This window comes from Chiloscyllium plagiosum, unplaced genomic scaffold, assembly GCF_037043375.1.
Source record: "Chiloscyllium plagiosum isolate Xiang-an unplaced genomic scaffold, Cpla_swu_hap1 HiC_scaffold_47, whole genome shotgun sequence".
Taxonomy (NCBI): Eukaryota; Metazoa; Chordata; class Chondrichthyes; order Orectolobiformes; family Hemiscylliidae; genus Chiloscyllium; species Chiloscyllium plagiosum.
In genome coordinates this window covers 248,384-264,119 of record NW_028270185.1, presented here as the reverse complement: position 1 = coordinate 264,119, position 15,736 = coordinate 248,384, and the positions used below count along the sequence as shown (strand labels likewise).

The window sequence follows — 15,736 nt, the reverse complement described above, 5'->3', positions numbered from 1 at the left end:
ACTGTCGGTGCGGGGTGGGGACTGACGGTGCGGGGTGGGGACGGACGGTGCGGGGTGGGGACGGACGGTGCGGGATGGGGACTGACGGTGCGGGATGGGGACTGACGGTGCAGGGTGGGGACGGACGGTGCGGGGTGGGGACTGACGGTGCGGGGTGGGGACTGACGGTGCGGAGTGGGGACTGACGGTGCAGGGTGGGGACTGACGGTGCGGGGTGGGGACGGACGGTGCGGGGTGGGGACTGACGGTGCGGAGTGGGGACTGACGGTGCAGGGTGGGGACTGACGGTGCAGTGTGGGGACTGACGGTGCAGGGTGGGGACTGACGGTGCGGGGTGGGGACGGACGGTGCGGGGTGGGGACGGACGGTGCGGGGTGGGGACTGACGGTGCGGGGTGGGGACGGACGGTGCGGGGTGGGGACGGACGGTGCGGAGTGGGGACTGACGGTGCGGGGTGGGGACTGACGGTGCGGGGTGGGGACTGACGGTGCGGGGTGGGGACTGACCGTGCGGGGTGGGGACTGACGGTGCAGGGTGGGGACGGACGGTGCAGGTTGGGGACTGACGGTGCGGGGAAGGGACTGACGGTGCAGGGTGGGGACTGACGGTGCAGGGTGGGGACTGACGGTGCGGGGTGGGGACTGACGGTGCAGGGTGGGGACTGACGGTGCAGGGTGGGGACTGACGGTGCGGGGTGGGGACTGACGGTGCGGAGTGGGGACTGACGGTGCGGGGTGGGGACTGACGGTGCGGGGTGGGGACTGACGGTGCGGGGTGGGGACTGACGGTGCGGGGTGGGGACTGACCGTGCGGGGTGGGGACTGACGGTGCAGGGTGGGGACGGACGGTGCAGGTTGGGGACTGACGGTGCGGGGTGGGGACTGACGGTGCAGGGTGGGGACGGACGGTGCAGGTTGGGGACTGACGGTGCAGGGTGGGGACTGACGGTGCGGGGTGGGGACTGACGGTGCGGGGTGGGGACTGACGGTGCGGAGTGGGGACTGACGGTGCGGGGTGGGGCCTGACGGTGCGGAGTGGGGACTGACGGTGCGGGGTGGGGAATGATGGTGCGGGGTGGGGACTGACGGTGCGGGGTGGGGACTGACGGTGCGGAGTGGGGACTGACGGTGCGGGGTGGGGAATGATGGTGCGGGGTGGGGACTGACGGTGCGGGGTGGGGAATGATGGTGCGGGGTGGGGACTGACGGTGCGGGGTGGGGACTGACGGTGCGGAGTGGGGACTGACGGTGCGGGGTGGGGACTGACGGTGCGGGGTGGGGACTGTCGGTGCGGGGTGGGGACTGACGGTGCAGGGTGGGGACTGACAGTGCAGGGTGGGGACTGTCGGTGCGGGGTGGGGACTGACGGTGCGGGGTGGGGACTGACGGTGCGGAGTGGGGACTGACGGTGCAGGGTGGGCACGGACGGTGCGAGGTGGGGACTGACGGTGCAGGGTGGGGACTGACGGTGTGGGATGGGGTCTGACGGTGCAGGATGGGGCCTGACGGTGCAGGATGGGGACTGACGGTGCAGGATGGGGCCTGACGGTGCAGGATGGGGCCTGACGGTGCAGGATGGGGACTGACGGTGCAGGATGGGGTCTGACGGTGCAGGATGGGGCCTGACGGTGCAGGGTGGGGACTAACGGTGCAGGGTGGGGATTGACGGTGTGGGGAAGGGACTGACGGTGCGGGGAAGGGACTGACGGTGCGGGGTAGGGAATGACGGTGCGGGGTGGGGACTGACGGTGCGGGGTAGGGACTGATGGTGCGGGGTAGGGAATGACGGTGCAGGGTGGGGTCTGACGGTGCGGGGTAGGGACTGATGGTGAGGGGTGGGGAATGACGGTGCGGGGTGGGGATTGACGGTGCAGGGTGGGGTCTGACGGTGCGGGGTAGGGACTGATGGTGAGGGGTGGGGAATGACGGTGCGGGGTGGGGATTGACGGTGTGGGGAAGGGACTGACGGTGCGGGGAAGGGACTGACGGTGCGGGGTAGGGAATGACGGTGCGGAGTGGGGACTGACGGTGCAGGGTGGGGTCTGACGGTGCGGGGTAGGGACTGATGGTGAGGGGTGGGGACTGACGGTGCGGGGTGGGGAATGACGGTGCGGGGTGGGGACTGACGGTGCGGGGTGGGGAATGACGGTGCGGAGTGGGGACTGACGGTGCAGGGTGGGGACTGACGGTGCGGGGTAGGGACTGATGGTGAGGGGTGGGGACTGACGGTGCGGGGTGGGGAATGACGGTGCGGGGTGGGGACTGACGGTGCGGGGTGGGGAATGACGGTGCGGAGTGGGGACGGACGGTGCGGGGTGGGGACTGACGGTGCGGGGAGGGGACTGACGGTGCGGGGTGGGGACTGACGGTGCAGGGTGGGGACGGACGGTGCGGGGTGGGGACTGACGGTGCAGGGTGGGGACTGACGGTGCGGAGTGGGGACTGACGGTGCGGAGTGGGGACTGACGGTGCGGAGTGGGGACTGACGGTGCAGGGTGGGGACTGACGGTGCGGATTGGGGACTGACGGTGCGGAGTGGGGACTGACGGTGCGGGGTGGGGACTGACGGTGCGGGGTGGGGACTGACGGTGCGGAGTGGGGACTGACGGTGCGGAGTGGGGACTGACGGTGCGGGGTGGGGACTGACGGCGCGGGGTGGGGACTGACCGTGCGGGGTGGGGACTGACGGTGCAGGGTGGGGACGGACGGTGCAGGTTGGGGACTGACGGTGCAGGGTGGGGACTGACGGTGCGGGGTGGGGACTGACGGTGCAGGGTGGGGACTGACGGTGCGGGGTGGGGAATGATGGTGCGGGGTGGGGACTGACGGTGCGGGGTGGGGACTGACGGCGCGGGGTGGGGACTGACCGTGCGGGGTGGGGACTGACGGTGCAGGGTGGGGACGGACGGTGCAGGTTGGGGACTGACGGTGCAGGGTGGGGACTGACGGTGCGGGGTGGGGACTGACGGTGCGGGGTGGGGACTGACGGTGCGGGGTGGGGAATGATGGTGCGGGGTGGGGACTGACGGTGCGGGGTGGGGACTGACGGTGCGGGGTGGGGACTGACGGCGCGGGGTGGGGACTGACCGTGCGGGGTGGGGACTGACGGTGCAGGGTGGGGACGGACGGTGCAGGTTGGGGACTGACGGTGCAGGGTGGGGACTGACGGTGCGGGGTGGGGACTGACGGTGCGGGGTGGGGACTGACGGTGCGGGGTGGGGAATGATGGTGCGGGGTGGGGACTGACGGTGCGGGGTGGGGAATGATGGTGCGGGGTGGGGACTGACGGTGCGGGGTGGGGACTGACGGTGCGGAGTGGGGACTGACGGTGCGGGGTGGGGACTGACGGTGCGGGGTGGGGACTGTCGGTGCGGGGTGGGGACTGACGGTGCGGAGTGGGGACTGACGGTGCAGGGTGGGGACTGACAGTGCAGGGTGGGGACTGTCGGTGCGGGGTGGGGACTGACGGTGCGGGGTGGGGACTGACGGTGCGGGGAGGGGACTGACGGTGCGGGGAGGGGACTGACGGTGCGGGGTGGGGACTGACGGTGCGGAGTGGGGACTGACGGTGCAGGGTGGGCACGGACGGTGCGGGGTGGGGACTGACGGTGCGGAGTGGGGACTGACGGTGCAGGGTGGGCACGGACGGTGCGGGGTGGGGACTGACGGTGCAGGGTGGGGACTGACGGTGTGGGATGGGGTCTGACGGTGCAGGATGGGGCCTGACGGTGCAGGATGGGGACTGACGGTGCAGGATGGGGCCTGACGGTGCAGGATGGGGACTGACGGTGCAGGATGGGGCCTGACGGTGCAGGATGGGGACTGACGGTGCAGGATGGGGTCTGACGGTGCAGGATGGGGCCTGACGGTGCAGGGTGGGGACTAACGGTGCAGGGTGGGGATTGACGGTGTGGGGAAGGGACTGACGGTGCGGGGAAGGGACTGACGGTGCGGGGTAGGGAATGACGGTGCGGGGTGGGGACTGACGGTGCGGGGTAGGGACTGATGGTGCGGGGTAGGGAATGACGGTGCGGGGTGGGGATTGACGGTGTGGGGAAGGGACTGACGGTGCGGAGTGGGGACTGACGGTGCAGGGTGGGGTCTGACGGTGCGGGGTAGGGACTGATGGTGAGGGGTGGGGAATGACGGTGCGGGGTGGGGATTGACGGTGCAGGGTGGGGTCTGACGGTGCGGGGTAGGGACTGATGGTGAGGGGTGGGGAATGACGGTGCGGGGTGGGGATTGACGGTGTGGGGAAGGGACTGACGGTGCGGGGAAGGGACTGACGGTGCGGGGTAGGGAATGACGGTGCGGAGTGGGGACTGACGGTGCAGGGTGGGGTCTGACGGTGCGGGGTAGGGACTGATGGTGAGGGGTGGGGACTGACGGTGCGGGGTGGGGAATGACGGTGCGGGGTGGGGACTGACGGTGCGGGGTGGGGAATGACGGTGCGGAGTGGGGACTGACGGTGCAGGGTGGGGACTGACGGTGCGGGGTAGGGACTGATGGTGAGGGGTGGGGACTGACGGTGCGGGGTGGGGAATGACGGTGCGGGGTGGGGACTGACGGTGCGGGGTGGGGAATGACGGTGCGGAGTGGGGACTGACGGTGCAGGGTGGGGACTGACGGTGCGGGGTAGGGACTGATGGTGAGGGGTGGGGACTGACGGTGCGGGTTGGGGACTGACGGTGCAGGGTGGGGACTGACGGTGCGGGGTGGGGACTGACGGTGCAGGGTGGGGACTGTCGGTGCAGGGTGGGGACTGACGGTGCAGGATGGGGCCTGACGGTGCAGGGTGGGGACTGACGGTGCGGGGTGGGGACTGACGGTGCGGGGTGGTGTCTGACGGTGCGGGGTGGGGACTGACGGTGCGGGGTGGGGACTGACGGTGCGGGGTGGGGACTGACGGTGCAGGGTGGGGACTGACGGTGCGGGGAGGGGACTGAAGGCGCGGGGTGGGGACTGACGGTGCGGGGTGGGGACTGACGGTGCAGGGTGGGGACTGACGGTGCAGGGTGGGGACTGACGGTGCGGGGTGGGGACTGACGGTGCAGGGTGGGGACTGACGGTGCAGGGTGGGGACTGACGGTGCGGGGTGGGGACTGACGGTGCAGGGTGGGGACTGACGGTGCGGGGTGGTGTCTGACGGTGCAGGGTGGGGACTGATGGTGCAGGGTGGGGACTGACGGTGCGGGGTAGGGACTGACGGTGCGGGGTGGGGACTGACGGTGCAGGGTGGGGACTGTCGGTGCAGGGTGGGGACTGACGGTGCAGGATGGGGCCTGACGGTGCAGGGTGGGGACTGACGGTGCGGGGTGGGGACTGACGGTGCGGGGTGGGGACTGACGGTGCAGGGTGGGGACTGTCGGTGCAGGGTGGGGACTGACGGTGCAGGATGGGGCCTGACGGTGCAGGATGGGGACTGACGGTGCAGGATGGGGCCTGACGGTGCAGGGTGGGGACTATCGGTGCAGGGTGGGGATTGACGGTGCGGGGTGGGGATTGACGGTGTGGGAAAGGGACTGACGGTGCGGGGAAGGGACTGACGGTGTGGGGAAGGGACTGACGGTGTGGGAAAGGGACTGACGGTGTGGGGAAGGGACTGACGGTGCGGGGAAGGGACTGACGGTGCAGGATGGGGCCTGACGGTGCAGGGTGGGGACTGTCGGTGCAGGGTGGGGACTGACGGTGCGGGGTGGGGATTGACGGTGTGGGAAAGGGACTGACGGTGCGGGGAAGGGACTGACGGTGCGGGGTAGGGAATGACGGTGCGGGGTGGGGACTGACGGTGCGGGGTAGGGACTGATGGTGAGGGGTGGGGACTGACGGTGCGGGGTGGGGAATGACGGTGCGGAGAGGGGACTGACGGTGCAGGGTGGGGACTGACGGTGCGGGGTAGGGACTGATGGTGAGGGGTGGGGACTGACGGTGCGGGTTGGGGACTGACGGTGCAGGGTGGGGACTGACGGTGCAGGGTGGGGACTGACGGTGCGGGGTGGGGACTGACGGTGCAGGGTGGGGACTGACGGTGCAGGGTGGGGACTGACGGTGCGGGGTGGTGTCTGACGGTGCGGGGTGGGGACTGACGGTGCGGGGTGGGGACTGACGGTGCAGGGTGGGGACTGACGGTGCAGGGTGGGGACTGACGGTGCGGGGTGGTGTCTGACGGTGCGGGGTGGGGACTGACGGTGCGGGGTGGGGACTGACGGTGCGGGGTGGGGACTGTCGGTGCGGGGTGGGGACTGACGGTGCAGGATGGGGCCTGACGGTGCAGGATGGGGCCTGACGGTGCAGGGTGGGGACTGACGGTGCAGGATGGGGCCTGACGGTGCAGGGTAGGGACTGACGGTGCAGGGTGGGGACTGACGGTGCGGGGTAGGGAATGACGGTGCGGGGTGGGGACTGACGGTGCGGGGTGGGGACTGACGGTGCAGGGTGGGGACTGACGGTGCAGGGTGGGGACTGACGGTGCGGGGTGGGGACTGATGGTGCAGGGTGGGGACTGACGGTGCGGGGTGGGGACTGACGGTGCAGGGTGGGGACTGACAGTGCGGGGAGGGGACTGTCGGTGCGGGGTGGGGACTGACGGTGCAGGGTGGGGACTGTCGGTGCAGGGTGGGGACTGACGGTGTAGGGTGGGGACTGACGGTGCGGGGTGGGGACTGACGGTGCGGGGTGGGGACTGACGGTGTGGGGAAGGGACTGACGGTGCGGGGTGGGGACTGACGGTGTGGGGAAGGGACTGACGGTGCGGGGTGGGGACTGACGGTGCGGGGTGGGGACTGACGGTGCAGGGTGGGGACTGTCGGTGCAGGGTGGGGACTGACGGTGCAGGGTGGGGACTGACGGTGTGGGGAAGGGACTGACGGTGCGGGGTGGGGACTGACGGTGCGGGGTGGGGACTGACGGTGCAGGGTGGGGACTGACGGTGCGGGGTGGTGACCGACGGTGCGGGGTGGGGACAGACGGTGCGGGGTGGGGTCTGACGGTGCGGGGTGGGGACTGACGGTGCGGGGTGGGGACCGACGGTGCGGGGTGGGGACCGACGGTGCAGGGTGGGGACTGACGGTGCGGGGGGGGACTGACGGTGCGGGGTGGGGACTGACGGTGCAGGGTGGGGACTGACGGTGCAGGGTGGGGACTGACGGTGCGGGGTGGGGACTGACGGTGCGGGGTGGGGACTGACGGTGCGGGGTGGTGACCGACGGTGCGGGGTGGGGACAGACGGTGCGGGGTGGGGTCTGACGGTGCGGGGTGGGGACTGACGGTGCGGGGTGGGGACCGACGGTGCAGGGTGGGGACTGACGGTGCAGGGTGGGGACTGACGGTGCAGGGTGGGGACTGACGGTGCGGGGTGGGGACTGACGGTGCGGGGTGGGGAATGACGGTGCAGGGTGGGGACTGACGGTGCGGGGTGGGGACTGACGGTGCAGGGTGGGGACTGACGGTGCGGGGTGGTGACCGACGGTGCGGGGTGGGGACAGACGGTGCGGGGTGGGGACTGACGGTGCAGGGTGGTGTCTGACGGTGCGGGGTGGGGTCTGACGGTGCGGGGTGGGGACTGACGGTGCAGGGTGGGGACTGACGGTGCGGGGTGGGGACTGACGGTGCAGGGTGGGGACTGACGGTGCGGGGTGGGGACCGACGGTGCAGGGTGGGGACTGACGGTGCGGGGGGGGACTGACGGTGCGGGGTGGGGACTGATGGTGCGGGGAGGGGACTGACGGTGCGGGGTGGGGACTGACGGTGCGGGGTGGGGACTGACGGTGCGGGGTGGGGACCGACGGTGCAGGGTGGGGACTGACGGTGCAGGGTGGGGACTGACGGTGCGGGGTGGGGACCGACGGTGCAGGGTGGGGACTGACGGTGCGGGGGGGGACTGACGGTGCGGGGTGGGGACTGATGGTGCGGGGAGGGGACTGACGGTGCGGGGGGGGACTGACGGTGCGGGGTGGGGACCGACGGTGCGGGGTGGGGACTGACGGTGCGGGGAGGGGACTGACGGTGCAGGGTAGGGACTGACGGTGCAGGGTGGGGACTGACGGTGCGGGGTGGGGAATGACGGTGCGGGGTGGGGACTGACGGTGCGGGGAAGGGACTGACGGTGCAGGATGGGGCCTGACGGTGCAGGGTGGGGCCTGACGGTGCGGGGAAGGGACTGACGGTGCAGGGTGGGGACTGACGGTGCAGGGTGGGGACTGACGGTGCGGGGTGGGGACTGACGGTGCAGGGTGGGGACTGACGGTGCAGGGTGGGGACTGACGGTGCGGGGTGGGGACTGACGGTGCAGGGTGGGGACTGACGGTGCAGGGTGGGGACTGACGGTGCGGGGTGGGGACTGACGGTGCAGGGTGGGGACTGACGGTGCGGCGTGGGGACTGACGGTGCAGGGTGGGGACTGACGGTGCAGGGTGGTGTCTGACGGTGCGGGGTGGGGACTGACGGTGCCGGGGGGGACTGAAGGTGCGGGGTGGTGTCTGACGGTGCGGGGTGGGGACTGACGGTGCAGGGTGGGGACTGACAATGCGGGGTGGGGACTGACGGTGCAGGGTGGGGACTGACAATGCGGGGTGGGGACTGACGGTGCGGCGTGGGGACTGACGGTGCGGCGTGGGGACTGACGGTGTGTGACAGTTACTATGACGTGGATCTCAGGAAAATAGCAAACAGTTGGAAGGATAGTTTAAATTTCAGATGGACTTAGACCAGTTGGGGAGATGGCGGATGTATGGGAAGATTGAATTTAGAACATAGAACAGTGCTGCACAGTACAGGCCTTTCAGCCCTTGATGTTGTGCCGACCTTTTATCCTGCTCTAAGATCAAACTAACCTACATACCCTTCATTTTACTATCATCCATGTGCCTATCGAAAAGAGTCGCTCAAATGTTCCTAACGTATCTGACTGTACTACCATTGCTGGCAGTGCATTCCTCGTACCCATGCGCCCACCACTCTCTGAGTAAAGAACTTACCTCTAATATCTACCCTAAACCTTCCTTCAATCACTTTAAAATTATGACTCCTCGTGACAGAAATTTCTGCAATGGGAAAAGGTCTCTGACTATTCACTCTAACTATGCTTCACATCATCTTGTACACTCTATCAAGTCACCTGTCACCCTTCTTCCCTCCAATGAGAAAGATTGAGGGAATCCCATTCCTGTCATGTGATGCTTTGCCACATGACACTTGAAAACGTCTTGTACACATCCATCTCGCCCTCTGCTGTCATTCACACCCTTCAGTCCTTCAGCAAGGCTCTTCATTATGATGAGAAAGTGAGGTCTGCAGATGCTGGAGATCAGAGCTGAAAATGTGTTGCTGGAAGAATGTATTCCTGAAGAAGGGCTTATGCCCGAAATGTCGATTCTCCTGTTCCCTGGATGCTGCCTGACCTGCTGCGCTTTTCCAGGAACACATTTTCAGCTCTTCATTATGATGGTTGCACAATGAAAGCAAATTTAGTCAAACTGACCACTCCCCCTGCTGGGAGGTTTCTGTGTGGACATTGACTGCAATGTGATACCTGCTGAACATTCACTGAGGAACTGCAATGTGAACTTTTTTTAACCTTTTGAACTTAGCAGTATTGTAATCGCGACCGGAAGATTGTTAAACACGAGTTGAAGTGAGTCTGAGATGTTTCCTGAGCAAAGGCCAAGGGAATGAAGTTCAGAATGCAATACTGAACGTCATGTAAATGGTTCAAATTCAGCTAAATTTTCACTATAAAACTTGCCATCCCTTTGCAGATGTGAACGAGTGTGAGACTATCGAGGGTGTCTGTGGCTCTGCAGTCTGCGAGAATGTGGCCGGTTCATTTTTCTGTCTTTGTCTGGATGAAAACGAAGAGTTTGAACCAAGGACAGGACGGTGCAACCGACGAACTGTCCAGGGTACCTATAATGGCTGCTGTATTGCTGCTTTCCTCTCTGTCTAGACCAGGGTAATATCTTCCTCTTGGGAAAGTCGTACTGAGGTGTGCACACCAACTCACACCTGTACATTAGTGACATCTCTGTCTGGTTCAGCCAAGCCCAGATTCTGTACAAAGCAGCTCAAGAAACGAGTGAGAGCATTGATGCGATAAATGTGCTTTCACTGAGAAAGTTAAGAATCACACAACACCAGGTTATAGTCCAACATGTTTATTTGGAAGCACTAGCTTTCAGAGCAGAACCACCTGATGAAGGAGCAGCGCTCTGAAAGCTAGTGCTTCCAAATAAACCTGTTGGACTATAACCTGGTGGTGTGTGATTTTTAACTTTGTACACCCCAGTCCAACAACAGCATCTCCAAATCATCCCTGAAAAGGTCTTAGCTCATGATGAGTGAACAGGTTATTTCCCATGAGGAGAAAGTGAGGTCTGCAGATGCTGGAGATCAAAGTTGAAACTTTATTGCTGGAACAGCACAGCAGGTCAGGCAGCATCCAGGGAACAGGAGATTCGACGTTTCGGGCACAGGCCGAAGAAGGGCCTGTGCCCGAAACGTCGAATCTCCTGTTCCCTGGATCCTGCCTGACCTGCTGTGCTGTTCCAGCAATAAAGTTTCAACTATTTCCCATGAGCCCTGCTCCAAATCAGTATCCAATGGGACACTGAGGATCTACACAGTGGGGTTGGCGAGGAGGAGAGGGAATCCTAGCATAATGTGTTTCCTCAGACATACAATACAGGCCAAGATACGTAGGTATGGGCAAAAACAGATCACGAGTGAGAGGAGAGAATGTACCAGGCAGAAACAACTGAGAATGGATCTGTAACGTTGGTGCTTTGTTCAGTAATCTCTGTTCATCAAGGAGAATTGATCCAGAACCTGCCTTCAATACTCAGATCCAAGATTGACGATAGGAGTTTGAGCAGAAGGAGGGAGGTAGCTGCTGACAGTTTGTATTTGCTTGAATTCACTTTTGGGATTGGTGTTTGAGACAGAAACAATATGAACTTTGGGGATTAAATGGAATTCAAGAAGATAGACAATCTCTAGGAATCAAAGTGGGTAAGTCCCAGTATGAACTTGAGATTGATTGATACATGGTCCTTTGTACAAATGGATGGGGTAGAGTCAGTGAAAGGGAGAGTGTTTCAGGTTTACTGGTGATTTGCTGCTCCTTACCTTCTGACTCTGCTGCCTTTTCTAGGTCGGCCGATGGGAGAGACCACGAGGGAGGAGAACGAGTGTTACTACAACCTAAATGATGTGCAGCTATGTGAAAACATTCTGGCACGGAATGTCACGAGACAGGAATGTTGCTGCACTGTGGGTGAGGGCTGGGGGAGAGAATGTCGAATCTACCAATGTCCTGTCCCTGGCTCAGGTTAGTGTGTATGCATGAAACTGAAGTTAATGTTTACCATCACTTGTTAATCTTTACCATAACTTGTTAACTTTTACTATCCCTTTTTCATTTTTACTATCGTCAGTTAACTCATACCATCACTTGTTCATCTTAACCATCAGTGGTTTACTCTTACTGTCACTTGTGAATCTTTACTGTCAATTGCAGAACCTCATGTTCCTGTCCTAATGATTTCCCTCTCGTATCTCTTTCAGATGAATATCAGTCTCTGTGTCCTCAAGGGCAAGGATTCCTCTCCATTCCACAGTCATTGTTTGGAAGGAACTACAAAGGTGAGTTCACAGGTGGGAATAGTTTTTGAACTTTGGAACCTGGAGAGTTGGAGCACGATTCTTGATAATCTGGGAGAGAAACTCTCTGTTTGAAAATGCTGTTCCTGGTCTCATCAGCAGCGGAGGTCCTGATGATCATTCTATGACATATTCCTCTCACTTGTTCTATGTTAACAATAAAACAATCAAGTAGAAGTAAACTGTTCAGCACATTAAGGCTGCTCACCATTCAATAAGATGTCAAAGAGTCATAGAGATGTACAGCATGGAAACAGACCCTTCAGTCCAACTCGTCCATGCCGACCCAATCTCGTCCCACCTGCCAGCATCCGGCCCATATCCCTCCAAACCCTTCCTATTCAGATACCCATCCAAATGTCTCTTAAATGTTGCAATTGATACCAGCCTCCACCACATCCTCTGGCAGCTCATTCCATACACGCACCTCTGGTTAGCAAGGTTAGATCTCACCGAATACAGGGAGTACTCGCCATTTGGATACAGGACTGGCTCAGAGGTAGAAGACAGAGGATGGTGGTGGAGGGTTGTTTTTCAGACTGGAGGCCTGTGACCAGTGGAGTGCCACAAGGATCGAAGCTGGGTCCACTGCTTCTCATTATTTATATAAAAAATTTCCATCCTGAAGACCTTAGTAACGACTTACTTCAGTCATAATCCCTGCTCATACCTGTTCTTGCTGCCCTGTAGAGAGACTATTCAAAGTGCAAACACAATATTTCTCAGTACATGAATGACAAACAGGCTTCTTGACATTGGTCTCTCTGACTCAAAAAGAACGAAAGAGAGCCACAAACTTGTTCAAAATGGCATGTTCCACTTGCAAAACTCCATTTTGCCACAGGATGGCAGCAACGTAGTAGCAGTCTGATAATGTCAAATACCTACAGCATCCAGACCAATATGGAGAGATTCATTCACAGAGTCATAGAGATGTACAGCACAGAACCGGCCCATATCCCTCCAAACCTTTTCTATTCATATACCCCTCAAAATGCCTTTTAAATGTTGCAATTGTACCAGCCTCCACCACGTCCTCTAGCAGTTCATTTCATACACCCACCACCCTCTGTATGAAAACGTTGCCCCTCAAGTCCCTTTTAAATTTTTCCCCTTTCACCTTAAGCTGTATCTTCTGGTTTTGGACTCCCCAACTCTGGCGAAAAGACTTTGTCTATTTATCCTATCTATGCCCTCATGATTTTATAAACCTCTAGCCTCTGACACTCCAGGGAAAACAGCCCCAGCCTGTTCAGCCTCTCCCTATGGCTCAAATCTTCTAACCCTGGCAGGATCCTTGTTTCTGAACCCTTTTGAGTTTAACAACATTCCTCCTATAGCAGGGAGACCAGAATTGCACACAATATTCCAAAAGTGGCCTAACCAATGTCCTGTACAGCCGCAACATGACCTCCCAACTCCTGTACTCAATACTCTGGCCAATAAAGGAAAGCATACCAAACGCCTTCTTCACTATCCTACCTACCTGCGACTCCACTTTCAAGGACCTATGAACCCGCACTCCAAGGTCTCTTTGTCCAGCAACACTCCCCAGGACCTTAACACATTAAGTGTATAAATCCTGCCCTGATTTGCCTTTCCAAAATGCAGCACCTCACGTTTATCTAAATTAAACTCCATCTGCCACTCCTCAGCCCATTGACCTGTCTGATCAAGATCCCATTGTAATCTGAGGTAACCTTCTTTGCTGTCAATTACACCTCCAATTTTGGTGTCATCTGCAAACTTACTAACTATACCTCCTATGTTCACATTCCAAATCATTTACATAAATGACAGAAAGCAGTGGATCCAGCACAGTTCCTTGTGGCACTCCCCTGGTCACAGGCCTTCAGTCTGAAAGGCGACCCTGGACCATCACTCTCTGTCTTCTACTTTCGAACCAGTTCTGTATCCAAATGGCTGGTTCTCCCTGTATTCCATGAGATCTAACCTTGCTGATCAGTCTCTCATGGGGAACCTTGTCGAATGCCTTACTGAAGTCCATATGGATCACGCCCACCGCTCTATCCTCATCAATCCTCTTTGTTACTTCTTCAAAAAACTCAATTAAATTAGTGATTTCCCACACACAAAGCCATGTTGACTATCCCTAATCAGTCCTTGCCTTTCCAAATACACGTCCCTCAGGATTCCCTCCAACAACTTGCCCACCACCGAGGTCAGGCTCACTGGTCTATAGTTCCCTGGCTTGTCTTTACCACCCTTCTTAAACAGTGGCACCACATTTGCCAACCTCAGTCTCCCGGCAGCTCACCTGTGACTATCGATGATACAAATATCTCAGCAAGAGGCCCAGCAATCACTTCTCTAGCTTCTCACAGAGTTCTCAGTTACACCTGATCAGGTCCTATGGAATTTATCCACCTTTATATGTTTTAAGTCGTCCAGCACTTCCTCCTCTGTAATATGGATATTTTTCCAAATGACTCTATTTATTTCCCCATGTTCTATCTCTTCCATGTTTTTTTCCACATTAAACACTGATGTAGAATATTTGCTTTGTATTTCCCCCATTTCTTGCCATTCCACACAAAAGTGGCCTTGCTGATTTTTAAGAGGGCTCTATTCTCTCCCTAGTTCCCCATTGGCCTTAATGTATTTGTAGAATCTCTTCAGATTCTCCTTAGCCTATTTGCCAAAGCTATCTCATGTCCCCTTTTTGCACTCCTGATTTCCCTCTTAAATATACTCCTACTGCCTTTATACTCTTCCAGGGTTTCACTCAATCTCTGCTGTCTATACCTGAAATATACTTCTTTCTTTTCCTTAACCAAACCACCAATTTCTCCAGTCATCCAGCATTCCCTACACCTACCAGTCTTTTCTTTCACCCTAACAGGAATATACTGTCTCTGGACTTTCATTATCTCATTTTTGAAGGCTTCCCATTTTCCAGCCGTCCCTTTACCTACAAACATCTGCACCCAATCAGCTTTTGAAAGTTCTTGCCTCATGCAGTCAAAATAGGCCTTTGTTCACTTTAGAATTCAACTTTTAAATCCAATCTATCCTTTTCCATCACTATTTTAAAACTATTAGAATTATGGTCGCTGGCCCCAAAGTGCTCCCCCGCTGACACCTCAGTCACCTGCCCTGCCTTATTGCCCAAGAGTAGGTCATGTTTTGCACCTTCTTTAGTCGGTACATCCTCATACTGAATCAGAAAATTTTCTTGTACACACTTAACAAGTTCCTCTCCATCTAAACCCTTAACACTATGGAAACCCCAATCTATGTTTGGAAAGTTAAAATTTCCTACCATAACTACCCTATTATTTTTACAGATAACTGAGGTCTCCTTACAAATTTGTTTCTCAACTTCCTATTAAGGTGATCATCCCTTTCCTATTTCTCAGTTCCACCCAAATAACCTCCCTTGATGTATTCCCAGGAATGTCCTTCCTAAGTAGAGCCATAATGTTATCCCTAATCAAAAACGCCACTCCCCCTCCTCCCTTACTTCCCTTTCTATTCTTCCTATAGTGTCTATACTCTGGAGCATTAAGCTGCCAGTCCTGTCCATCCCTGGGCTACGTCTCTGTAATTGCAATGACATTCCCAATCTCATGTTCCCAACCATGCCCTGAGTTCATCTGCCTTCCCTATTGGGCCTCTTGCATTGAAATAAATGTAGTTTAATTTATCAGTCCTACCTTGCTCTCTGCTTTGTCCCTGTCTGACCTGACTGTTCAACTCGCTCCCTTTCCCAACTGTACCAGTCTCAGATTGATCTCTTTCTTCACTCTCTCCTGGGTCCCACCTCTCCAATTCCCCCCCCACCAAACCCCCCAACCACCCACCCACCTCCACCCCATGCCACCTTACTACTTTAAATCCTCCTGAGCAGCTGTAGCAATCTCCCTGCCAGTATATTAGTCCCCTTGCAATACAAGTGCAATGTGTCCTTCTTATACAGGTCACTTCTACACCAGAAGAGATTCCACTGACACAAATATGTGAATCTTTCTCCCCTGCTCTAGCTCCTCAGCCACGTATTCATCTGTTCTGTCCTTCTATTCCTATCCTCATTAGCTTGTGGCATCAGGAGTAATCTAAAT

General features: G+C 59.0%; 1 protein-coding gene across 5 annotated transcripts in view; it reads left to right on the top strand.

The window, feature by feature from the left end:
• LOC122544774 (latent-transforming growth factor beta-binding protein 4-like) overlaps window positions 1–15,736 on the top strand; it is a 257,894-nt gene that overhangs the window by 221,544 nt on the left and 20,614 nt on the right. For 4 of the 5 annotated variants that reach the window (XM_087984070.1, XM_087984071.1, XM_087984069.1 and 1 more), the window contains 3 exons: window positions 9,755–9,898; window positions 11,146–11,322; window positions 11,559–11,636. In XM_087984070.1, coding sequence (XP_087840196.1) covers window positions 9,755–9,898; window positions 11,146–11,322; window positions 11,559–11,636 — 399 coding nt within the window. The remainder of the gene's footprint in view (window positions 1–9,754; window positions 9,899–11,145; window positions 11,323–11,558; window positions 11,637–15,736) is intronic. The other variant, XM_087984072.1, reaches the window with a different exon arrangement.